Genomic DNA, 25,595 nt, shown 5'->3' with positions numbered 1-25,595 from the left:
CCCGCCCCCGCCCCCGCCCCGAGGCCGGAACGCTTGCAGAGGCGTGCTGAGCCCGCCCCCTCCCCTCCATTCTGGGTCTTCCCCGCTGCTCATCCCTACGAGGCCTCCCTGACCCTCCCTATCCAAAGAACATTCAACTTTCCCTCAACCCTCTTCTCTTACTCGGCTTTATGACCCCTTCAGAGCATTTCACTACTAGGCTTATGTGTGTGATTGTATATTTGATAATGGTCGTTTTTGTTGGCTGTAAATTCCATGAGGGCAGGGACTTGGCCTCTCGCAGTCCCCATTCCCCAGAACCTAAAACACTACGAGCACAGCACAGGGACTCAGTCATTGCTTGTTCCTTGAAAGAATGACTCCACAAACCTCCTCATCCTCTCCTGCCCCGAGGTCGAGTGAATGGCACCACCCAATAAGCAGAAACCTGCTGTTGCCCTTGGTTTTTCCCTCTTCTTCCTCTCACCCAAATCCATGTTACCAGGTGCTACAAATTCCCCCTGAATGGTTACTGAATCAGCCTACGTCTCCATTCACGTGGCCCTTACCTAGCTCAGGGAACCTCCCTCCCTCTCCTGGACCAGCCCCTTCTCTCCACCCACCCACCCCACGGCCCCCCAGTCCATTCTCTACTCTGCTGCCCAACAGCAGGTTTCCCCTGAGGTGCATGTAAGCTACAGGAAGCAGGCCTTCGTGCTGCCTTCAGGACCTTCGCCTAGGCCATCCCCTCCCACCCCTTGGTCTGACACCCTCTGGGCTCATCTTAGGCACCGTCCCTCCCGAAGTATTCCTCCTGTTTTAGGCTGTAACAGCATTTATCACGCTGGATTGTCACTGCCCAGAGGACCGCCCTGTGTCCCCGCGCACTCTGCAGGGTGGAAATACTGTGGCCAACACACCTCTCAGAATTACTAGAAATTGACCTTCCCTCTCTGAGCATGTTGCCTTATCTGTAAAACGAGATACCGATAGTATCTGTGATATGGTGGGGACTGAATAAGATTTTTTAAAGCAGCAGGTACAGCCTACGCTGGGTGCAAAATGGAATGGGAGCTTTAAAAAAGAACTTCTGAGAGCTGCAGCTGTTCCTTGCAAACTGCAGGACACGGACCCAGCCCACGACCGCAGTCTGTGTAGTATATTCAGGTCGCACTGAACACGGGACCTGCAAGCGGCGGAGCGGACTGTGTTCATGGAACAGAACCTAGAACTGGGGAGATGGACTGAGGCCCAGCGGTGACAGGCCGCTCCTAACGGCTCCCGGGCGCCCAGCGCCGGAGCTGCACCGGGGTGCCGGGTGCCATGGTTCCGGGGTGCGGACGTTCCGGGGTCTCGAGGTCCCGGAATCCCGCGGTCCAAAGTGCCGGAACGCTACCCACACCCAGCCCTGACCGTCGGCCCTCGCGCTGACGGCCCCGCCCCCGGCTGAGACGCTCCGTCAAAGCCCATTGGTCGACGGCCTGTGCGCCCCGCTCACGTGATGCGCCACGGGACGCTGCACGGGACGCGACCGGGAAGCCGGCGTTGCTGCGGGCTTTTCTCCCGGAGTCGCTAGCGTGCGGAGTGCGAGGACTGCTCTCCGGGAGGCGGCGGCGGCGGAGGAGGAGGAGGCGGCGGAGGCGGCGGAGGCAGCGGCGGGATGTTCACGACGGGGGCGGAGAGTCTGCTCCGCCAGGCCAGGTGCGTCCAAGCTTTTCCCTTCGGGCACTTGGTGGTGGGTCTCAGAGCCGGGCCTGCGCGCGGCGACTCGAAAGAGCCCCCTTTGAACCCACTTTAGAGACTCTGAGGTCGGGGAGGCCGCGCGGGCCAGGCACGGGCTGAGGAGGTCCGGGCAGGGTCGAGCTGGTCCCCGGAGGAGGTGGCTCCTGAGAGCGCTCTGAAGGATGAGTGGAAATGAAGTGGGGTGGGACCCCGCTGATGGTTTGGCCAAAGGCTTGGCGGCTGCGGACCCCACGTCTGGCAGGAAGTGGGGTCCAGAGCTGTCAGTTGCTTCAGGGTCAAGAAAGCTAGAAAGACGCTGGAGAGCCTGCTGGATTGAGCCATGGCGAGCCCTGTGCAAAGCCCATGAGTTCGATACCTTGCGAGGGCTTTGGGGAGCCATGGAGGATTTTGTTATATAGAAAGATCCCCTCTCTTGTGGATGCATTGGATGTATTGAGAAATTACCCAGCGTCTTAGGACTCTGAGCTGGCTCTGAACTCTCACTAAGTCGGTAGCCCCTTCCTCACCAACTAGCCACTCATGGGAGAAAGCAGATGTAAGATCGGACTAAAACCCCATAATCCATCAGACAGTGTAAGACTTGATGCTACTTTAAGAGAAGAAAATGCGGCCAGAACCATGGTTTAAAAAAAAAAAACTGGATTCGGAGCTGGACCAGTTGGTGGGAAAGATTAGGCTGGTTGAGGCTCCTCTGATCTTAGGGAAGCAAGATCTTGAATGCATGTTAGTTTCAAAAGGCTGTAAACAGGGTAAACGTTTGATAAGGTCAGAATAACCCCTGAAAGTCTGTTAAGCAAGTGTTTTGAAGATTTGTAGCACCGTCTCCCCACCGAGTCCAAAAAAATCTGTATTTCTTTCAATCTTGGATGGATATTCCAATATTCAAGTTCCAGTATTCCAATTCAAGTTCACTTGAATTTAGGAGAGCTGTATTAAAGAAAAATAGATATCTTTTTTCAAAAATTGAAGTATAGTTGATTGACAACATTAGTTTCAGCTGTACAACATAGTGATTCAATATTTTTATAGATACTCTATTTAAAATTATTCTAAAATATTAGCTATATTCCCTGTGCTATACAATATATCTATAGCTTGTTTAATACATAGTTTGTACCTTTTAACCCCCTACACCTATCTTGCCCCTCCCCAATTCCCACTCTCCACTGATAACCACCAGTATGTGCTCTATATCTATAAGTCTGTTTCTGTTTTGTTGTATTCATTAGTTCCATTTTTTAGATTCTGCATTATAAATGATAACATACAGTATTTGTCTTTCTCTCTGATTCATTTCACTATGCATAATATCATCCAGGTTCATCCATGCTGTTGCAAATGGCAGAATTTCACTTTTTTATGGCTGAGTAATATTTCATTGTGTGTGTATATCTATATATAATCACATCTTCTTTATCCATTCATCTGTTGATGGACACTTAGGTTGCTTCCATATCTTGGCTGTTGTAAATAATGCTATGAACATTGGGGTGTGTGTACCTTTTCAAATTAGTGTTTTTGTTTTCTTAGGATATATACCCGGTAATGGAGTTGCTGGGTGGTATGGTAGTTCAATTTTTAGTTTTTTGAGGAACTTGCACAGTTTTCCGTAGTGACGGCGCCAATTTACATTCCCACCAACAGTGAACTAGGGTTGTCTTTTCTCCACATTCTCACCAACATTTGTTATTGTGGTCTTTTTGATGAGGGCCATTCTGACAGGTGTGAGGTGTTATCTCATTGTGGTTTTGATTTGTATTTCTCTGACGGTTAGCCGTGTTGAGCATCTCTTAATGTGCCTATTGGCCATCTGTATGTCTTCTCTGGAAAAATGTCTATTCAGGTGTTATGCCCTTTTTTTTTTTTTTTTTTTTTTTTGCGGTACGCCGGCCTCTCACTGCCGCGGCCTCTCCCGCTGCGGAGCACAGGCTCCGGACGCGCAGGCTCAGCGGCCATGGCTCACGGGCCCAGCCGCTCTGCGGCATGTGGGATCCTCCCGGACTGGGGCACGAACCTGCGTCCCCTGCATCGGCAGGCGGACTCTCAACCACTGCGCCACCAGGGAAGCCCTATGCCCATTTTTTAATTGAGTTTTTTTCTATATTGAGTTGCATGAGCTGTTTATATATTTTGGATATTAATCCCTTATCAGTCATATCACTTGAAAAAATTTTCTCCCATTCGGTAGGGTTCCTTTGCTGTGCAAAAGCTTTTAAGTTTAATTAGGTCCTATTTGTTTATATTTGCTTTTGCTTCCTTTGCCTTAGGAGATCCAAAAAAAATATTGCCATGATTTATGTCAAAGAGTGTTCTGCCTGTGTTTTTTTCTAGGAGTTTTATGGTTTCCAATCTTACATCTAGGTCTTTAATCCGTTTTGACTTTACTTTTGTATATGATGTTAGAGAATGTTCCAATTTCTTTCTTTTACATATAGCTGTCCAGTTTTACCAGCACCACTCATTGAAGAGACTGTCTTTTCCTCGTGTGTGTGTGTGTGTGTGTGTGTGTGTGTGTGTGTGCGTGCGTGCGTATTCTTGCCTCCTTTGTCGTGGATTAATTGACTGTAAGTATGTGGGTTTATTTCTGGGCCCTCTTTTCTCTTTTCTGTACCATTGATCTATGTGTGTGTTTTTGTGCCAGTACCATACTGTTTTGATTGCTGTAGTTTTGTAGTAGAGTATAGTCTGAAATCAGGGAGCATGATACCTCTCTCCAGCTTTGTCCCTTTTTCTCAAGATTGCTTTGGCTATGCATGGTCTTTTGTAGTTCCATATAAACTTTAGGATTATTTGTTCTAGTTCTGTGAAAAATGTCGTGGGTATTTTGATAGGGATTGCATTACATCTGTAGATTGCTTTGGGTAGTATGGAGATTTTAACAATATTAATTCTTCCAATTCATGGACATAGGATATCTTTCCATTTCTTTGTATCATTCATCTTCAGTTTCCTCTATCAGTGTTTTATAGCTTTCAGAGTATAGGTCTTTCACCTCTTTCGTTAAGTTTATTCCTAGGTATTTTATTCTTTTTGACATGATTTTAACAGGATTATTTTCTTGCTTTCTCTTTCTAATAGTTCTTTACTTACGTATAGAAAAGCAACAGGTTTCTGAATATTAATCTTGTATCGTGCAACTTTACTGAATTTATTCTAATAGTTTTCTGGTGGAAAATTTAGGCTTTTCTGTATATGGTATTATGTCATCTGCAAATAGGGACAATTTTACCTCCCTTCCAAGTTTTATGCCTTTTATTTATTTTTCGAGTCTGATTGCTGTGGCTAGGACTTCCAATAGTGTGTTAAATAGACGTGGTGAGAGTGGGCATCCTTGTCTTGTTCCTGATATTAGAGGAAAAGCTTTTAGCTTTTCACTGTTGAGTATGATGTTAGCTGTGGGTTTGTAATAAATTGCCTTTATTATGTTGAGAGATGGTCCCTCTGAGAGATGGTCCCTCTGAGAGATGTTTGATGAGAGTTTTTATCATGAATGGATGTTGAACTTTGTCAAATGCTTTTTCTGCATATATTGAGATGATCATGTGAATTTTATCCTTTCTTTTGTTAATGTGGTGTATTATACTGATTGATTTGCAGATATTGAACCATCCTTGTGACCCTGGAATAAATCCCACTTGATCATGGTGTATGATTTTTTTTTTTTGGCTGTGCTGAATGGCTTGCAGGATCTTAGTTCCCTGACCAGGGATTGAGCCCTCGCCCTCAGCAGTGAAAGTGCAGAGTCCTAACCACTGGACCTCCAGGGAATTCCCTATGATCTTTTTTTATTGTTGAATTTGGTTTGCTAATGTTCTGTTGAGGATTTTTGTGTCTATATTCATCAAATATATTGGCCTGTAATTTTCTTTTTTTGTAGTGTCTTTGTCTTGTTTTGGTATCAAGGTAATTGTGGCCTCATAGAATGAATTTGGGAGTGTTCCATCCTCTTCAGTTATTTGGAATAGTTTGAGAAGGGTGGGTATTATCTCTTCTTTATATGTCTGGCAGAATTCCCTCATGAAGCTGTCCGGTCCTGGACTTTCGTTCACTGGTAGTTTTGTTTTTTAGTTTTTTAAATAAATTTATTCTATTTATTTGTGGCTGAGTTGCGTCTTCATTACTGTGTGCAGGCTCTTTCTAGTTGCGGCGAGCGGGGGCTACTGTTCGTTGTGGTGCGCAGGCTTCTCATTGTGGTGGCTTCTCTTGCTGCAGAGCACAGGCTCTAGGCGCGCGGGCTTCAGTAGTTGTGGCTCTCAGGCTCTAGAGTGCAGGCTCAGCAGTTGTGGCACACAGGCTTAGTTGCTCCACGGCATGTGGTATCTTCCCAGACCAGGGCTTGAACCCATGTCCCCTGCATTGGCAGGCTGATTCTTAACCACTGCACCACCAGGGAAGCCCAGGGAGTTTTTTAAATTACTAATTCAATTTCACTACTAGTGATAGGTCTGTTCAGATTGTCTATTTCTTCTTGATTCAGTCTTGGACTTGTATGTTTCTAGAAATGTAGCAGTTTCTTCTGGATTGTCAAATTCGTTGGCATATAACTGTTGGTAGTATTTTCTTATCGTTTTTTGTATCTCTGCGATATCAGTTTTCATTTCTCCTCTTTCTTATTTTATTTGGATCCTCTCTCTCTTTTTTTTTAAATTGATCAGCCTGACTAAAGGCTTACCAATTTTATATTTTTAAAAAACAGCTCTTAGGGCTTCCCTGGTGGCGCAGTGGTTGAGAGTCCGCCTGCCGATGCAGGGGACACAGGTTCGTGCCCTCGTCCGGAAAGATCCCACATGCCACGGAGCAGCTGGGCCCGTGAGCCATGGCCGCTGAGCCTGCGCGTCCGGAGCCTGTGCTCCACAACGGGAGAGGCCACAACAGTGAGAAGCCCGCATACCGGGAAAAAAAAAAAAAAAAAAAAAAAAAACAGCTCTTGGTTTCATTGGTCTTTATTTTTTATTTATTTATTTATTTTGGTCTCTATTTTGTTTCTTCTCTGATCTGTATTATTTCCTTCCTTCTGCTGACTTCGGGCTTTGTTTCTTCTTCTTTTTCTAATTCCTTTAGAAGGTAGGTAGTTGGGATGTTTGAGATTTTTCTTGTTTCTTGAGGTACGCCTGTATTGCTATAAACTTCCCTCTTAGAATTTCTTTTGCTGCATCCCATAGATTTGGGAATGTGTTTTTATTTTCATTTGTCTTGAGGTACTTTTATTTCCTTTTTGATTTCTTTTAGGGCCCATTGGTTTTTTAGTACCATGTTGTTGAGTGTCTACATGTTTGTGTTTACCCCATTTTTCTTCCTGTAATTGACTTCTAGTTTTGTACGGTTGTGGTCAGAAAAAATTCTGGATATAATTTCTATCCTCTTAAATTTGTTGAGACTTGTTTTGTGGTCTAGCATGTGATCTATCCTGGAGAACATTCCATGTGCACTTAAAAAGAATCTGTATTCTGCTGTTTTGGGATGAAATGTCCTGTAGATATTGATGCCCAGTTTAATGAAGTCCAACTGGTCTAATGTGTCATTTAAGACTACTGTTTCCTTACTGACTTTATGTCCGGGTGATCTGTCCATTGATGTAAGTGGGGTGTTAAAGTCCCCTACTATCTTTATCATTACATAATGCCCTTCTTTGGCTTTTGTTACAGACTTTGTTTTAAAGTCTACTTTGTCTAATATGAGTATTGCTGCCCCAGCTTTCTTGTTTCTATTTACATGAAATATCTTTTTCCATCCCCTTGCTTTCAGTCTGTGTGTCTTTAGTTCTGAAGTGAGTCTCTTTCAAGCAGCATATAGATAGGTCTTGTTTTATTATCCAGTCAGTCATCTTATGTCTTTTGATTGGAGTGTTAGTCCATTGATATTTAAGGTAACTATAGATGGGTATGTACTTATTGCCATGTTGTTGCTTGTTTTCTCGTCGTTTTTTATAGTTCTTCTCCATTCTTCTTTTTCTTTCTTACCTTGATGGGGTTTTTTTTTTTGGTTTTGTTTTTTTCACACGTTTATTGGAGTATAATTGCTTCACAGTGTTGTGTCTGTGTACAAAAAAGTGAATCAGCCATATGTATACATATGTCCCCATATCCCTTCTCTCTTGAGCCTCCCTCCCACCTTCCCTATCCCACCCCTCTAGGTCGTCACAAAGCATCAAGTTGATCTCCCTGTTCTATTCAGCAGCTTTCCACTAGCCATTCATTTTACATTTGGTCGTGTATATATGTCAGTGTTACTCTCTCACTTCATTCCCAGTTTCCCCTTCCTCACCATGTGCTCAAGTCCGTTCCCTACGTCTGTTTTTATTCCTGCCCTGCCACTAGGTTCATCGGTACTGCTTTTTTAGTTTCCATATGTATGCGTTAGCATACGGTATTTGTTTATCTCTTTCTGACTTACTTCACTCTGTATGACAGACTCTAGGTCCATCCACCTCATTACAAATAACTCAATTTCATTTCTTTTCATGGCTGAGTAATAGTCCATTGTATAAATGTGCCACATCTTCTTTATCCATTGATCTGTCGATGGACACCTAGGTTGCTTCCATGTCCTGACTGTTGTAAATAGAGCTGCAATGAACATTGTGGTACATGACTCTTTTTGAATTATGGTTTTCTCAGGGCATATGCCCAGTAGTGGGATTGCTGGGTCATATGGTAGCTCTAATTTAGTTTTTGTTTTTGCGGTACGTGGGCCGCTCACTGTTGTGGCCTCTCCTGTTGCGGAGCACAGGCTCCGGACGTGCAGGCTCAGCAGCCATGGCTCACGGGCCCGGCCGCTCCGCAGCATGTGGAATCTCCCCAGACCAGGTCACGAACCGTGTCCCCTGCATCAGCAGGCAGACTCTCAACCACTGTGCCACCAGGGAAGCCCTGGCCTAAGTATCTTTAAGGGTTGGGTCAGGTGAGGTGCACAAAGGTGTCCAGGGATGTCCTTTGCAAGTATTTTAATTATTCTCCCCCTCCCGCCCCATCCCCCATCCCAGTTTCCCAGGCCTCATGTATCTACCAGGAACTCTTCTTTAAGAACGGGTTCCTGCCCCACTGGACACAGTTTACTAGGAATCTTAAACCTGGGCCAGGCCAGGAACCCATTCATCTCCCATGGGTTTCGTCTCTCCATGGACCCACCTGAGACCCTGATGGCCCCTAGGGATGCCCAAAATTGCAGTGATACCAGCCTAGGACCTTCTGCTCTGCTTATAACACAGAGATGTAGGAGAGTCACCACAAAGTCACAGAGTGTGTGTGTTTATGGCCATTATAATCCCATTTAAATTACATTCTATCTCCAAATATTTGGGTCTTCACTCTCAGCCCTGAATGGCTGAGAAAATGCCCAGTTACCCTCATGCCGTCAGGCGCCATCCCCAACACAGCCCACGTCTACTGGGGAGACAATGTAGACCAGCAAACGTATAGCCAAAATATTATGTGAAAGGACAGCTACAGGAATACAGACACGACAAAGAGGAGGCCCAGAAAGAGACCAGTAACCCTTGGAACAGGCTGTGGGTGGTCGGATGGGGAAAGCCTTCAGGAGGCTGACATTTGAGGTGGAGTCGGTCAAACAACAGGATAAAAGCAGGAAAGAGAATTCCAGGGAGAGGAAACAGAATTGGCAAACCTACCCAGGTGTAGACCAGCAGAGGATCGCCAGCGGGTTAGGAATTAGGGTCAAACTGTGAAGCCTAACATGGGAGCAGAGGGAAGCGGAGGCCAGAGGGATCGCATTAGTTCTGTGACTTTGCCCCACTTAAAAGTTTACAATTGTGGTAAAATACACATACATCTTGACCATTTTTAAGAGTAAGGGTCAGCCGTGTTACGTACATTCACATTATCGTGCAACCATCACCACCATTCTCTAGAAGATTCTGCTCTATCACAGAATCACACAGCACTTGTCTTCTCATGACTGACAGCTCACTTAGCAGAGCCGCCCTCAGGTTCATCCATGTCGTAGCAGGTGTTACTGAACCAGCTTTGTTCTGCCCGCTTGCAGCAGGTCAAACCGCCAGACACCGAGGTTTGCAGCATCGAGAAGGGTTATTCGCGAGGCAGCCAATCGAAGAGACGGAACACAAATCTCAAACCCGCCTCTCCCAGGGCAAGGGCTGGGGTGTGTATGGGATATACTGACGGAGTAGAATACAGAGGCAGGGCGGTCGGGGGCGGGGGGAGAGGTGATGGGGAGAAGTGTGGGTCTGCGCAGGCGGAGCTGATTCCCGGGCCTCAGCACCATCCGAGGGTGGAGTTTTCAGCCCTCCGATGTTACAAGGTCACCCTGTGACACTCGCGCATGCCCAGTTGGAGGGTCGGTGGTCTTATCCAGTCACGACCAGCTCAGCTCAAACTAGACACAGCTGACTCCAAGTTCCTGGAAAATAACTCGGGCAAACACTGTACGGTTTAGGCTCCGTGATGCCTGGAGGATGTGCAAGTCTTAAACCGACCTTGATTAGTGGACGCGGGTGAAATGGATCTAACCCACGGCTTCATCAGAATTTCCTTCCCTTTCAAGGCTATTATTTTATCGTATGTATATGCTATATTTTCGTATCTATGCATCTGTCAGTGAACACTGAATTTCTTCCTTTTACCTTTTGGCTACTGGGAATAATGCTGTTATGAACATGGGTGTACAAACATCCCTTTGAGACCCTGATTTCAATTTTTGGGGGGTGTAGACCCAGAAATGGAATGGCCAGATCCTGTGGTAATTTTATTTTTAATATTTTGAGGAACCACCATACTGTTTTCCATAGCAGCTACACCATTTAATTTTATTTTTTTAATAAACTTATTTCGTTTTGGCTGCATTGGGTCTTCATTGCTGTGTGTGGGCTTCCTCTAGTTGCAGTGAGCGGGGGCTACTCTGTTGCAGTGCGCGGGCTTCTCATTGCGGTGGCTTCTCTTGTACAACACAGGTTCTAGGCACGCGGGCTTCAGTAGTTGTGACACATGCGCTCAGTAGTTGTGGCTCGTGGGCTCTTGAGCGCAGGCTCAGTAGTTGTGGCTCACGGGCTTAGTTGCTCGGCAGCATGTGGGATCTTCCCGGACCAGGGCTTGAATCCGTGTCCCCTCCATTGGCAGGCGGATTGTTAACCACTGCACCCCCAGGAAAGCCCAGCTGCACCATTTACACCCTGATCCACAGTACACAAGGTTTCCAATTTCCCCCCATCCTAGCCAACACTTATGCTATTTTCTGCTTTTGGGGGGACAGTCGCCATCCTAATGGGTAGATTCACCCCACTTTTTTAGGAAACTCATTTATCTCTGAGCCACGAGAGTATAAACATTGGTTCCAGGTAATGATTTTTTTTTTTTTTTTTTTTTTGTGGTACACGGGCCTCTTACTGTTGTGGCCTCTCCTGTTGCGGGGCACAGGCTCCGGATGCACAGGTTCAGCAGCCATGGCTCACGGGCCTAGCCCCTCCGCAGCATGTGGGATCTTCCCAGACCGGGGCATGAACCCATGTCCCCTGCATCGGCAGGCGGACTTTCAACCACTGTGCTCCAGGGAAGCCCTGATTTAGTTTTTTTAAGGAATCTTCATACTGTTCTCCATAGTGGCTGTATCAATTTACATTCCCACCAACAATGCAGGAGGGTTCCCTTTTCTCCACACCCTCTCCAGCATTTATTTTTTCTAGATTTTTGATCATGGCCATTCTGAGCAGTGTGAGATGATACCTCATTGTGGTTTTGATTTGCATTTCTCTAATGATTAGTGATGTTGAGCATCCTTTTCTGTATTTGTTGGCCATCTGTATGTCTTCTTTGGAAAAATGTCTATTTAGGTCTTCTGCCCATTTTTTGATTGGGTTGTTTTTTTTTTATATTGAGCTGATAAGCTGCTTGTAAATTTTGGAGATTAATCCTTTGTCAGTTTCTTCATTTGCAAATATTTTCTCCCATTCTGAGGGTTGTCTTTTTGTCTTGTTTATGGTTTCCTTTGCTGTGCAAAAGCTTTTAAGTTTCATTAGGTCCCATTTGTTTATTTTCCTTTTTTTTTTTTTTTTTTTTTTTTTTTTTTTTTTGCGGTATGCGGGCCTCTCACTGTTGTGGCCTCTCCCGTTGCGGAGCACAGGCTCCGGATGCGCAGGCCCAGCGGCCATGGCTCACGGGCCCAGCCGCTCCGCGGCATATGGGATCCTCCCAGACCGGGGCACGAACCCGTATCCCCTGCATCGGCAGGCGGACTCTCAACCACTGCGCCACCAGGGAGGCCCTATTTTCGTTTTTATTTCTAGTACTGTAGGAGGTGGGTGAGAAAGGATATTGCTGTGATTTATGTCATTAGGGTGTTCTGCCTATGTTTTCCTCTGAGAGTTTTATAGTGTCTGGCCTTACATTTAGGTCTTTAATCCATTTTGAGTTTATTTTTGTGTATGGTATTAGGGAGTGTTCAAATTTCATTCTTTTACATGTAGCTGTCCAGTTTTCCCAGCACCACTTATTGAAGAGACTGTCTTTTCTCCATTGTATATTCTTGCCTCCCTTGTCAAAGATAAGGTGACCATATGTGTGTGGGTTTATCTCTGGGCTTTCTATCCTGTTCCACTGATCTGTATTTCTGTTTTTGTGCCAGTACCATACTGTCTTGATTACTGTAGCTTTGTAGTATAGTCTGAAGTCAGCGAGTCTGATTCCTCCAGCTCCGTTTTTCTTTCTCAAGATTGCTTTGGCTATTTTGGGTCTTTTGTGTTTCTATTCAAATTGTAAAATTTCTTGTTCTAGTTCTATGAAAAGTCCCATTGGTGATTTGATAGGGATTGCGTTGAACCTGTAGATTGCTTTGGGTAGTATAGTCATTTTCATGATATCGATTTTTATTTGTGGTTACCATGGGGTCCATATATGGTGACCTTTGTACTAGCTTATTTAATTAGTTGACCCACAGCCTTTACTATATATTTGCTTTTACTGGTGGGACTTTTTCCTTTTCTGTAAATTCTTGTTCTAGCCTTTCCCACATAGAGGAGATCCTTTAACTCTTAGGGTCAGTGTAGTATTGATGAATTCTTTTAGTTTTTGCTTGTCTGAGAAGTTCTTTATCTTTCCTTTAATTCTGAATGATAACATTGGCTGGGTAGAGTATCCTAGATTGTAGGTTTTTCCTTTCAGCACTTTAAATATATCTCATGACACTCCCTTCTTGTCTGAAAAGTTTCTGCAGAAAAATCCACTGATAGCCTTATGGGGGTTCCCTTGTATGTGATTGTTTTTCTCTTGCTGCCTTTAGAATTCTCTTTTTAACTTTTGCTGTTTTTTAATTATGGTATGTCTTGGCGTGGGTCTCTTTGGGTTCATCTTGTTTGGGGCTCTCTTTGCTTCCTGTACCTGGATATCTGTTTCCTTCTTTAGGCACAGGAAGTTTTCAGTCATAATTTCATCACGTACATTTTTGACTCTCTTCTCCTGCTGGGACCCTTATATGTGAATGTCAGTACACTTAACAATGTCCCAGAGATGTCTTAAACTGTCCTCATTTTTTTAATGTGTTTTTCTTTTTTTTTAAATTAATTTATTTTTTTTAATTTATTTTTGGCTGTGTTGGGTCTTTGTTGCTGCATGCGGGCTTTCTCTAGTTGTGGCAAGCGGGGTCTACGTTGCAGTGCGTGGGCTTCTCACTGCGGTGGCTTCTCTTGTTGTGGAGCACCGGCTCTAGGCACATGGGCTTCAGTGGTTGTGGCACACGGGCTCAGTAGTTGTGGCTCGCGGGCTCTAGAGCGCAGGCTCAGTAGTTGTGGTGCATGGGCTTAGTTGCTCCGCGGCATGTGGGATCTTCCCGGACCTGGGCTCGAACCCGTGTCCCCTGCATTGGCAGGTGGATCCTTTTATTTATTTATTTATTTTTGCCTGCATTGGGTCTTCGTTGCCGTGCGCAGGCTTTCTGGTTGCAGCGAGGGGAGCTACTCTTCGTCGTGGTGCACAGGCTTCTCTTTGCGGCGGCTTCTCTTGTGCAGCACGGGCTCCAGGTGCGCGGGCTTCAGTAGTTGTGGCACGCGGGCTCTAGAGTGCAGGCTCAGTAGTTGTGGCGCACGGGCTTAGTTGCTCTGTTCCAGACCAGGGCTCGAACCCGTGTCCCCTGCACTGGCAGGCAGATTCTTAACCACTGCGCCACCAGGAAAGTCCCATGTTTATCTGTTCTTTTTCCTAGTTCAAGTAGCATTCTTATTACTAATGCTTTCAACTCTTTATCTGGTAAATTATTTACCTCTGTTCCATTGGTTGTTTTTTTTCAGTTCTTTTTTTCTTGTTCTTCCATTTGAAACAAATTCCTCTGTCTTCTCATTTTGCTTGGCTTTTTCTGTCTCTGTGAAATTAGGTAAAACAGTTAAGTTACCTGTCGTGGTCTTGAAGAGGTGTCCCCATGTGGGAGCGTTCCTGTACGGTCTGCATGTGCCCATTGGCTTTGCTGGGAGAGCTGGAGCTGAAGTGAACAAGAGTCATGTCTTCCCCCAGGCTGTGCTGGCAGCTGTCGCCTTGGTAGGGGGTGTGGCTGGAGATGTAAAGGGGCTGGAGCCAGAGCCAGGTGTGAGCTGGAGCTTCTTGTCTGTTCAGTGGCCATCACTGCCCTGTCAGGGCGGGTCCCAGTTTGCTGGAGCAGCTGTCCTAAGGGTCGGGTCCAAGCTGGTTCTGTTCCAAGTGTGCGCTCTCCCCGCTCCCAGCAGCGGCATCTTTGCCCCCAAAGAGGAAGCAGTGCTGGAGCAAGAGGGGCTGGAGCAGGTGCTCAGCTTGGGCGGGGGCTGGGGCGGGTGCTGGGGCGATCACGGGCAAGCAGCCAGAGCCCCGGGCAGTTTCAGTCTGCTTCCTCTGCCTTATTTCAGGAGTAAGCAAGCAGGCGCCCACGCTTCACGAGTGGAGTCTAGGTTTCTTACAGCCCTGCTGTTCGTCCCACTGGTTTTCAAACCAGCCAAGGGAACTCATCTTCCTGGTGTCGGACCCCGAGGCTGGGACACCCAATATGTGGTTTGAGCCCCTTACCTCCCCTCCTCTTCTGTGTCCCCTCCTAGGGGCAGAAGTCCCAACCGATCGCTCCTCCTCCCCAAGTCCGCAGGCATCTTTCTCACAGCCTTGGTTGCACAGGAGTGTTTCTGCCAGTCTCGTTTGCTTTCAGTGTGGATGTATTTTTTGTGTGTTCGTGGTGGGTGGTAAGCTCTGTGTCCTACTCTGCCATCTTGATCTCCTCTCCCTGAAAACAGATTATCTTTAAATGCTGTAGCATCTCACTCAGCATGCAGCACGCGTAGCCTAGAGGTCTTGCCAGGGGACATGTAAGAACTGAGGCCCACTCAGAACACCCAGCTCATCTTCTATTCAAGGTCATACATGTGTAGGCTGAAAGGCAGAAGGAATAGCCCTCACTATTTAATTCCTATTTCTCTGTCTTTCTGTCTCGGGTGGGTGGGAATTCCTCTCTGCTGGGATTTGAGGAATGTTAATAACTATCAGTTGAGTCTTACTAGTTTTCACTGTTTTTCTTTAATTAAGCCGGTGATTTTTGGTGGCACTTTAAAACAGATTACTAAAGTTTGGGAGTTAGGATTCGGAGTAAATTTTAGTTTCTCTCTGTATTTTTCAGAGATGGAGAGCAAGGCTGGGGAAAGTTATCAGAAGCATGACTTGTGAACTGCAGAACAAGTGAAGCGGGTGGGACTTGGTGGGGGGGAGCAGCAAGGCCAGGGAAACCCCGGGACGCACGGCAGCTTCTCCCTCGGCCGTCGCCCCGGCGAGCAGCTGACCTGCACCCGGCCTCTCAACTCAGCCTCCTCCCTCCTCGTCCCACACGCGCCTTTGCTTGTGTTTGTAGGCGGCTGGATCCCACTCTGGCTGGATTAGATGAAAAAATGGAAACGGGGGTGGGAGGCGAGGCGTGGTGGGAAAGCCACTGGGATTTGTCTGCCAGCCTTCAGGTGAGAACGGGAAACCCAAGCCGCCACCCGGCACCCCCAGCCCACGTGGTTCTCGGACCTCCTTCTCAGCCCCACAGCCTGGGGATGTGCCGTCTCTCTCAGGTCATAATTGCAGACCCCGAGCTCGAGCAGAGTGGACTTGGTGGTCTTCAGCCACGGCTTTTGGGGGCGGGGACACGCGGCGGGGGCCCAGCTGTATAAGGGCCCTGCCAGGAGCCCCCCAGAAGCTCCCAGCGCAGTGACTTGTGGCCCACGTTGCTTTTTCTTGCCTTTTGGGCTGGAGTAAGCCTAGAACCAGGCTTCCGTTTTGAGACTTGGTTCAGCATCTTACCTGTTATAAATGTTTAATAGATAAATTTTTAAATTAAGTATTAGAGTAATGTGTCATAACATTTTCATTGTTAATTCTTGTTCACAGAAGTTAAAGGCTCACTGAAGGAATCTTTAGAAAAGCAACTGGCTTCAGGCTAAATCCCTCTTACTTTTGACTCGTAAACCAATCGGTTTGTGCTTCTGGTCGTGGAATAACAATCCGAATGCGTGGAGGTGGAGGTTTGCTGTACTAACTGCTGGAGTGAGGGTCCCCCGCCTGGCGGGGGTGGGGGGCAAGGACCCAGGTCGGGTACCCAGTCAGCGGGTTCGTCACAAGAGGCCTGGTGGTGCTGGAACCACCTTCCTCCACGACACCTGGGGTGTTCTCTGCTCAGCAGGGATGGTCCCCAGCCCGAGAGCCGTCCTGTCACAGCTCAGGGCGACGTTTCCGGGTCCCCCGTCGCCGGGTTGCCGACACTGTCATCTCTGTTTAGGGAGATCCGGGACGAGGAGCTGGGCAAGTTCTGTGCCCGGGTCTGTGCGCTACTGCGGAAGGAGGACTGGGGTGCCGACGCCCTGGACGCCCTGCGGAGGCTCTTCCTCATCGTCTCGGCCACGAAATACAACAGGAGGTGAGCGCACTCGTCCCTGGGGCATCGCGGGGCAGGGGGGCGCTGCCTGCCCGGCCCCGGAGGGGTGACACGCCCCCTCCCCCCAGGCTGGAGGAGCCTTGTGTGGCACTGCTGCAGACCGCCCTCTGCTCGCCCACCTGCCCCGAGCAGCTCCAGCTCCTCTGTGCCGCTGTCCTGAGAGAGATGTCGCCCTCGGACAGCCTGAGCCTCTCCTGCGACCACATCCAGAACACGCGGCAGCTGGGCCTTGTGGCCTCTGTGCTCTTGGCCCAGGTGATGTGACTGCCGCCGCCCTGCCCTTGGTGGCCCTGGGGCCTCGGTGAACCAGCAGGCCGCGTGCTCCCCGTGGGGCGGGCAGGCTCGGCTGGGCCCGTCACCCAGCAGCCCTACCCCCTCCGCCCCCATTCCGGGTTGGGGAATGAGCCGGGGCTGTGAGGCTGATTCAGGCCGCAGGGCTGGGGATGCCCTCGTGACGTTCCGGACGCCCGAACCGGGTGGCGTTCGTGACGCGCAGGAACACGTTCCACTGTGGGGTTCGCAGGGTGACCGACAGCAGGTCAGGAGCTTGGGCCAGCGCGTCCTCGGGGTCCTGGAGAGCCGGCAGCCCGAGGGGCCCAGCCCGAGGCACGTCCTCCCCGTCGTGTCCAAGGTCACCAGCCTGGCCCCGGACGCCCTCCGTGAAGGTCTGCACACACCCTGCCACCGGGGCCGAGGGGCCACTAGGGCTGCTGCAGGTTCCTAGGAAGACCTGCGGCAGCCCAGGCAGCCCAAGCCTGCGGGACTTAACTCGGTTCCTACGGTGTCACCCCCGCCCCGCACAGAGCAGACCAGGGCACTCAGCAAGCGGCTGGGGGACTGGCTCCGCTACGCCAGCGTCCAGCAGGCGGTCGCCCACTCCTCCGGGGGCTTCTTCTCCACGCCCAGAGCCCGGCAGGTGAGGCTGGGGGACTCGGAGCTCCGTGTGCCCGGGCCGCCTCAGCCGGCCTGGCCTGTGGGCTGCCGCCCACTCCTCCCTGGTTCCAGAACGAGCGCTCTCTCCTCACTCCACTCGGGCATGTGGGGGCGCTTTGGGCCACAGCCCCCGAGCCTGTGACGCGCTCTGTGGGTTGAGGCCCGGAACAGGCGGGCAGGGATCATACTTGACCGAGGGCTGTGTTTTCAGCTCAAGTGCCTGCACTCACGCACCCTGGGGGGGGGGGCGGGGTGCCTGTGGTCCCGGAGGAGCATGGACAGCCAGGGCGGTGGCTCGCGCCCCGTGCTGCCTGTCTTCGTCCCTTCCCGGGCCCTGCAGCACCGGCTGACCTTCCTTGCCTCCTGCAGCTGGGCCCTGTCACCGAGGTGGACGGGGCAGTGGCCACGGACTTCTTCACGGTGCTGTCCACGGGCCAGCGCTTCACGGAGGACCAGTGGCTGAACGTGCAGGCCTTCTCCATGCTGCGGGCCTGGCTGCTGGACAGCGGCCCTGAGGGCTCCAGTGCCGCGGATGCAGGTAGGATGCAGGCAGGACGTGGTGGGCCCCTGGGTGACATAGGCTGAGCCTTGTGGTCTCCAGAAGGCCTTTCCCAGACGTGCTGAGAAGCCAGATGTCGACAGGACTGTTCAGACAGCTTCTCCAAACTCTTCCTCCCCTGCAAGCCCACTAGCAGTTAGACAGTCTGGGCTCATCTCCACCACCGTGTCCAGTTGGGGTGGCAGCACGGGGGACAGGGTGCAGGCCTTGGCGGTCGGCGACGGCAGCCCTCCTCGCGCCCCGCGGGGGTCCTTCCCTGTCCTGCTGAGCCCTCGTCCTCTCTTCCAGACGACAAGTCGGAGCTGGAAGGCTCCACCCTGTCCGTGCTCTCGGCCACCTCCACTGCCAGCCACCTGCTGCCGCCCCAGGAATGGCTGCGGGAGAAGGCCTTCGAGTACTGCCAGCGCCTGCTCGAGCAGAGTAACCGGCGTGAGTCCTGGGGCCATCCTTCCTGTCCGCGGCCTGTGGCGCTCGATCCCCACCTCACGTCTGCATTGGGGTCGCTCCCAGCTGTGGGCTCCCCGGCCTCTCCTCCAGCTTCCAGAACACGGGGCACCTTCTTGTTCGGCTGTTCTGATGGGGACGCAGAGACCAGGTGGCTTTCTTCCCTCCCCCAGGAGCCCTGAGGAAGGCAGACTCAGACCTGCAGAAAGCAGTGAGTGCCAGGCGGGTGGGGCCTGCAGAAAGCAGTGAGTGCCAGGCGGGTGGGGCCTGCAGAAAGCAGTGAGTGCCAGGCGGGTGGGGCCTGCAGAAAGCAGTGAGCGCCCGGTGGGCGGGAGGGCGGGCGGGCGCTCACAGCTCCGTCTGAGCGGCCGCCTCGGGTCCCCGCAGTGTCTGGTGGAGGCCGTGCTGGTGCTGGACGTGCTCTGCCGGCAGGACCCCTCCTTCCTGTACCGCACCCTCTCCTGCCTGAAGCCCCTGCACACACGCCTGCGTGGGGACCCAGCCTGGGTGCGGGCGCTGCTGCCCGTCGCCCAGTTCTTCCTGCACCATGGTGAGCCTCCGCCCTCCCGTGGGAGCAGGCCCGCCCGCGGGGAGGGCGCTCTCCCCTGCACGCTGTAGAGCAGCGCCGCTCTGATGAGCGGTTAGCAGTTCGAGGGTGGGAACTTTTAAATGGATTTAAGTAGCAAATTAAAACGTTACCAAGTCTGTGTTGATCTTGAACTCTCTTAGACATGAGAGTTTCCTGGAAGGAGCCATGAAACCAGCCCCTTCCAAGGAACGATCCCCGTCAGCGTAACCAGAGGGTGGGTCTGTGGCCAGAGACACCTGGGAAGAGCCGGATCCGGCTCAGCTGGCTCTTCCCGTGCTTGCAAAGGGTGGACACGTCTGCCTTTGGTGTCCCGCAGACACGTGTGGCCCTGGAGGCTTGGCCCGAGGCTCGGGGGGCCCCCGGCAGCACCTGAGGCCTTCTGCCCTGACAGAGCCCGCTGCCTTCCAGGGGAGGCCGCCGCAGTGGACGCGGAAGCCGTCTACCAGCACCTCTTCACCAGGATCCCCGCTGACCATTTCCACAGCCCAATGCTGGCCTTCGAGTTCGTCCAGTTCTGCAGGGACAGCCTGCCTCTGTTCGGCAGGAACCTCGGCGTTCTCAGGACAAGTTTCCCGAACCTCTTCAAGGCGCGCTCGGTCATCCATGAGCAGAGCAGGGGGGTGGGGGGCGCCCGTGCCTGTGCCCTCGGGAAGGAGAGGTCAGGCCTGGCTTGGTGTCTGGGCTTGCAGAATTGGTTCAGGTTAGCATCTCTTCACTGGGGAGCGTTGCCGGGTGTGTTCAGCCATTTGGCACCTTTGTCTTTGATGGGGTTTTTTTTGTTTTGTTTTTATATTTGGCTGCGTTGGGTCTTTGTTGCTGCGTGCAGGCTCTCTAGTTGCGGCAAGCGGGGGCTACTCTTTGTTGCGGTGCACGGGCTTCTCGTTGCAGAGCACAGCTCTAGGCATGCGGGCTCAGTAGTTGTGGCTCACGGGCTGTAAGTGCAGGCTCAGTAGTTGTGGCGCACGGGCTTAGCTGCTCCGCGGCATGTGGGATCTTCCCGGATCAGGGCTAGAACCTGTGTCCCCCTGCACTGGCAGGCGGATTCTCAACCACTGTGCCACCAGGGAAGCCCTGATGTGTTTTTTGTGATTGGTGTGTCGCTGCGTGGCCTTTCCAAAAATCAGAGACTGAGTTCTTTAATCAGGAAAATAAACGATGATAAAAGGAAAGTGCTTTGATGGTTGGTACAGAAGTGAGCGCAGAAGCCAGAAGAACAGGGGATAAGAAGGTTGAAGGGCCTATTTCCCAACGCCTGGGTCACAGTGACACAGGAGGACGTGGCAGGGCTGGTGCCGTGCCCTCCGGGCTCCCGCTGGAGCTGCCCTGCTTGTCCCCGCAGTTCCTGGCCTGGAACAGCCCGCCCCTCACCTCCGACTTCGTGGCGCTCCTCCCATCGCTGGTCGACGCGGGGACGGCCGTGGAGATGCTCCACCTGCTGCTGGACCTGCCCTGTCTCACCGCAGCCTTGGACCTGCAGCTCAGGTGAGCCCCTGCCCGGCCCCGCTGCTCACTGTTCTGACCGTGTCTGCCCTGTCCCTGCCCCTCCTTGCCCCCGGCCGCTCCTGCTGTCTCCCAGGCACAGTGTCTCTGCACCTCTTCGCCGCCCCGACAGCAGCCCTGGAGCCCAGCCTGTCTTTCACTCAGCCGCGCAGCCTCCCAGGGGCCCAGCCCCCAGGCCCTTTTGGGTCATCCTGCAGCTCCTGGCTGGGCCAGGGCACAGTGATGTTACGGTGACGTCTGCTCTAGTCTCTCCCTGGGCAGTGGGTACTGCGAGGGCAGGGGCCGAGTCCAGCTTCTTCTGGCCTGGGCCAGAGCCCACGTCCGAGCCCGGCCTCAGGATTCTCTCTGCTCGCAGGTCGCTGCAGGCCTCATCTGAGAGGCCGCCCTGGGACGTCTCCATCAGGGCCCCCGGCTGCCTGGAGGCCTTCCGGGACTCGCAGGTCCAGGGTCTCTTCCAGCACCTGCTGCGTGCCCAGGCCAGCGGGACCACGGAGAGGTAGGGCTCGCTGCCGGGCGTCGCAGGCCCCACGTGGGACATGAGAGCTCCCTGACTGAGGCCTTGAGGCTGGGCCCTGGCATCCGCCCCGGGCCTGGTGCCTTCTGACCTGGAGAGATAGCTCTGGTGACCCCCACCCAACAGGCGCTGGCCACGTTGCCAAGCGCTTCCTGGGCACCTGGCTTGCGGTCTGCTTGTTCAGTTTCCCGATGCCGTCCTTGTCGCCCTGTGGGGTAGGCGCTGTGCTGACTCCTTGCTACAGGTGGGGAAAGGGAGGCTTAGCACATCCTAGGGGTGGGAGGGCCAGGACTGGACCACGGCCTCCTGCCCCCAGCCGCACTCCAGCCCTCCCGTGTGCCACGGGAGCAGGGCTGGCCGAGGAGGGAGCAGGCTGTGGATTAGATGTGCAGGGTGGCCTCTGATGAGGGCAGAGCAGGCGCTCCCAGAGCCGGGTCCCCGGGCGGACGGGGAACAGGCATGTGTTCAGGGCCGGGCCGTGTGTCCCCAGGTTGACGCCACTCTACCGGCTGCTGCAGCCCCTGGCCGGCTGTGCCCGGGTTGTCCAGTGCGCCGAGGCCGTGCCCACCCTGCTCCGGGCGTTCTTCTCGGCAGTGACGCAGGTGAGCCCACTTCCTGCGGCCTCTGTCCCTGCAGCAGCGGCCCGGCTGGAGCCAGGACCTACAGGGCCCCAGCTTCCTCGGTGGCCAAGGGGCCAGTCCGTCACAGCAGACAGGGCTGCTCACACCAGCCCCGGCCCGGCTCCTGTCCCTCCCAGAACTGGGGCCGAGAGAAGCCCCCAGGGCAGCAGACAGCCAGGTCTGGAGGTGTTCCCTGGGGGTGGGATGCAGTCTCTCTCTCTCTCCCCACAGTTTGCTGACGGGGCCCTGGCCAGCCAGCTGGCACTGCTGCTCCTGGAGCGAAGCAACTCACTTTACCAGGTCCCGGGGTATGAAGTCAGTGTGCACAGGTGGGTCCCTCCTGGCGGGCTTGGCCCCTCCTGTGGCTCCATGGCCCAGTCCTGGACGGGTTCACTGACCCTGTGCTCTCCGTCCCTCACGGCTATGGTTCCCCAGCTGCCACCAACCCCACCCCAGCCTCGGCACTTACTCGGCCACTGCACGGACCCCTCCCTGCCCACCCAAGCCCCTCTTCCACGGAGCCTTCCAGAGCATCTGTCCCCCTTGCTGAAGGCCCAGTTCACGCGGGCTCAGCCCAGCTCCAGCCCAGCCTCGCCGGTGGGACAAGAGGTTCCTGGCGGGGCCGGGACTACCTTTACTTCCACCTGGTGCTCGGGGGCTTCCCACCACCGCCCAGCTCTTCTCGGGACGGGCCGTGGGGCTGGGGTCTGTGCGGGGCGAGCACAGCCCATGTGTCCTCTCTGGCAGGGTGCTGAGCTCCCAGTTCCCGGCCTTGTGCAAGCTGCATCCCCCACTGGTGGTCGAGCAGGCGAAGGAGCTGCTGGAGTTTGTGGGAGACCCCCGCGGCGGCGGGCACATGCTCACATCCGTGGTAAGGCAGCCGCTGCCCTGCCCGGCCCACGCCTGACGTGCGGGCCTGTCACAGGGCTGAAGCGCTGTCCCCCACCCAGGTGTGGGCCATCGGCGAGTACCTGTCGGTGTCCTGGGACCGGCGGTGCACCGTGGAGCAGATCAACAACTTTTTCGAAGCCCTGGAGGCCTTGCTCTTCGAGGTCACCCGGTCGCGGCCCTCCACCGCCCTTCCCCAGTGTCCTCCACAGGTCATCACCGTGCTCATGACCACACTGACCAAGCTGGCCTCTCGGAGCCAAGACCTGATTCCCAGGTACCAGTTCCCGGTGGGTAGAGGGAAAGCTTCAGGCTGCCCGTTGGGAAAGGGAATGGCTTTGGAGGTTGTTGCGTCCCCCAAGGCCGCACAGGCCTTCCGGTTGGATGCAGGTGGCGTGGGCTGTGTCAGCACTGCCGTCTCACCACTCAGCTAAGACCACGCTAGCTGGGTGCTCCTGGCAGCTGGTCCCTCCACGACGCCCCTGCCCACGTGAGGGGTGCGCCTGCAGCTGACGGGCTGGGACTCCTTCGTCCCCAGGGTCTCCTTGCTCCTGTCAAAGATGAGGAACCTGGCCCAGAGCCCAGCCACGGGCTCCATGCCCAGTGAGGAGGACATGGGAGCCGTCCGCACGCGGGCCACCGAGCTGCTGAACCTGCTGAAGATGCCCAGCGTGGCCCAGTTCGTGTTCACACCCAGCGTGGAGGTGTCCGAGCCCCGCTATCACCGTGACACCAACACGGCCCTGCCCCTGGTCCTGCGCACGGTCAGCCGGCTGGTGTAGAGAGAGGCGGGCCTTCTGCCAGGGTGAAGGGACCAGGTAGACGCCGGGCAGGGCTGCAGGTTGAGAGCCTGGTATTACCAGCCACGGCTTCAGTGGTCACGGAGGCTGTCACAGTCTCAGCCTTTGGCCTCTGTGTGTCTCTTAGCCCCTTTTTCTCGTGACCACACTGAGCTATGCAGTGACACAGCACTGATTCTCGGCTTTAGCCCCTCTTGGGACTGGGTGGGAAGCTGCTTGGTTTGTGTCTTGCCGGTCCTTGTTTGTTTGGGGGCAAGAAGAGATACGGCGAAAATAAATCTCCTTTACAAAAGAGCTGCGTGAACAAGGTGGAGTCTGTTCTTCTTCCCTCCACCCAGGAACCAGGGAGCCCCACAGGCAGCCCCGTAGCTGCTGCGGAGTCCAGGGGACGCAGTGCTGCTGGGCTGGGAGGGCCGGCCCTGGGGCTGGGAGGGGCCTTCACCTGGTGCCCTGCCTTCTCACCTAAGCCCCGTGTGTCAGGGCCGAGCCCCGTTCAGCCCACGTCCCAGATGGTACAGAAACCACAGATCACGAACAAACGCGTGCGGTCAGTCAGAAAGGAAGCAGTGGTAGCTGCCACTGGGGAAATGGGTTTGCTCAGTGACAGTTTTTACACCGTCTCCCGCTCCTGAGTAAGTCGAAGGCGATAAGGCTGGGGCTCTGGGGCCCTGCTGGGCGGCGGGAGGTGCCGTCGCCTTTGCAGACCTGCAGCCTCCTACGGGCAGGAGGAAGGGCAGGGCACCCAGCAGAGTGCGCCCAGGGACCACGCCACCTGCCGCCAGAAGCCTTACTGGGAGCAAGTCCGGGTGCGCTTTGCTCTTACACCAGGTGGGGGGAGGAGACACGCTGGGTGTGGTGGGGCAAGACACATACTCCCTCCTGTCAAGCGCTTTCTACCACCGTTCCGTTCAAGTCAGTCCCCGCCCCACTTGTAAACCAACCCCCAAGGCTGTGCCCCAGCTCCCGGGACGCCTGGCGGGGCTCGGCCACCAGGTGGTGCTGCTGCTCCGAAAGTCCCAGCCCGCCGCGCCCCACATCCAGGCCTGCTCCTAGCCACGCCCCCAGGCTCCGGCCCCGCCCCTCGCGGGCGCCGCCGCGCCCCAACTCCGGCCACACTCCTAGCCACGCCCCCAGGCTCCGGCCCCACTCCTGCGGTCCGGTGCCTCCGCCCCCGGCCGGTCTTGACCCCCAGACGCCCTAAGAAACGCCCGCCGCCGAGGAGGCTGATGGGGGCCGGGCGGGCGGGCGCCGCAGGGGCGGACGCCTCTGGCTGGCGTCCCGGCCCCAGGATGCTTTCCGAGAAGCGACAGGTGGTGCTCGGAGCAGCGCCGTGGGGCACCGGTGCGGGGCGTGCCAAAGGACACCTGACCCTCCCAGGATGGGACCAACCCAGCCCTGCGAGGCCCGGCCCGGCCCACCCGGCCCTGCCTGGCCCTCCGGACTTGGGTCCGGGGATGCCAGGGTTGAGGATGTGACACCTAGAGAAAATGCCTTTTTTCAATTTGCCAAGATGCCAATTAATGCTCAGCTTTCTGTTTTTTCACGTCGTTCGTTCAGATATTGCAAGTTTGGGTCTCAAACGTGCCTACGAACCAGTTTGAGAATACGGATTTGGGGGGGACTTTTTTCCCGGCTTCACACGGAGCCAAGGCCGCTCTAGAAACGTTCCCTTACCATGGTCTCTGCAGGGTAGACTTCTGTGGTGGCTGAGAGTCCAGTCCAACGACGCGAGTTCAAATCCGGTGGGGCCGGGCTGTCCCAGGCGTGTCAGCCTAAGCGGCAGAGCCGCCGGGGCCTCGGAGGCCGTGAGGACACAGGCTGGGCTGCGGCCCGGAGGATGGCGCGCGAGCAGGGCGCACTCACCTGGGCCCGGCGCCCACTGCAGCCGCGCCGAGGGCGGACGAGGGTGGCTGCTTCCAGAGGTTGGGTTCTGTCGGGTTGTCCTCACAGCATTTACAGCGCTGGCCGACTGATGTAGAAAATGACAGTCCCATTGTGCTCCACTTTCCTCGTCTGCAAAATGGGGACAATCACAGTGCTGACCTCAAAGAACATCCCGGGAACGAAGCGTGTCCTTCCCTGCAGAGGGCTCGGAGGGCTCTCAGCACCCGCTCCCTGCCAGAGAGAAGCGGAGCTCGGAGGT

General features: G+C 53.5%; 1 protein-coding gene across 2 annotated transcripts; it reads left to right on the top strand.

Annotated features, from left to right (window-relative positions):
- The first annotated feature begins 1,592 nt into the window (after positions 1 to 1,592).
- On the top strand, positions 1,593 to 23,744 carry AP5Z1 (adaptor related protein complex 5 subunit zeta 1). 2 transcript variants are annotated; one of them, XM_082644424.1, is made up of 17 exons: positions 1,593 to 1,680; positions 16,450 to 16,587; positions 16,674 to 16,860; positions 17,129 to 17,270; positions 17,409 to 17,521; positions 17,908 to 18,076; positions 18,386 to 18,526; positions 18,715 to 18,752; positions 18,929 to 19,091; positions 19,539 to 19,717; positions 20,470 to 20,612; positions 20,986 to 21,126; positions 21,635 to 21,746; positions 21,996 to 22,093; positions 22,512 to 22,635; positions 22,715 to 22,929; positions 23,191 to 23,744. In XM_082644424.1, the coding sequence occupies exons 1-17, from the start codon at positions 1,640 to 1,642 to the stop codon at positions 23,432 to 23,434; spliced, it is 2,388 nt and encodes a 795-aa protein (XP_082500550.1). In that variant the 5' UTR covers positions 1,593 to 1,639; the 3' UTR covers positions 23,435 to 23,744. The 2 variants fall into 2 exon arrangements, with proteins under 2 accessions (XP_082500550.1, XP_082500549.1); XM_082644423.1 differs by having other exon boundaries at positions 19,447 to 19,717; positions 20,470 to 21,126.
- The last annotated feature ends 1,851 nt before the right edge of the window (positions 23,745 to 25,595 follow it).

Source organism: Mesoplodon mirus, assembly GCF_964341445.2.
Source record: "Mesoplodon mirus genome assembly, chromosome: 15".
In the NCBI taxonomy this organism is placed as follows: domain Eukaryota; kingdom Metazoa; phylum Chordata; class Mammalia; order Artiodactyla; family Ziphiidae; genus Mesoplodon; species Mesoplodon mirus.
The sequence above is the reverse complement of the archived record's forward strand: the minus strand, read 5'-3'. Positions and strand labels throughout refer to the sequence as shown.

Bases quoted from the DNA above. Each gene is read 5' to 3' on its own strand.
- AP5Z1 (XM_082644423.1), top strand. From the start codon at position 1,640: ATGTTCACGACGGGGGCGGAGAGTCTGCTCCGCCAGGCCAG. The intron at 21,127-21,634 runs GTAGGGCTCGCT...GTGTGTCCCCAG, and splicing joins GCCAGCGGGACCACGGAGAG to GTTGACGCCACTCTACCGGC. The intron at 22,930-23,190 runs GTACCAGTTCCC...CTTCGTCCCCAG, and splicing joins AGCCAAGACCTGATTCCCAG to GGTCTCCTTGCTCCTGTCAA.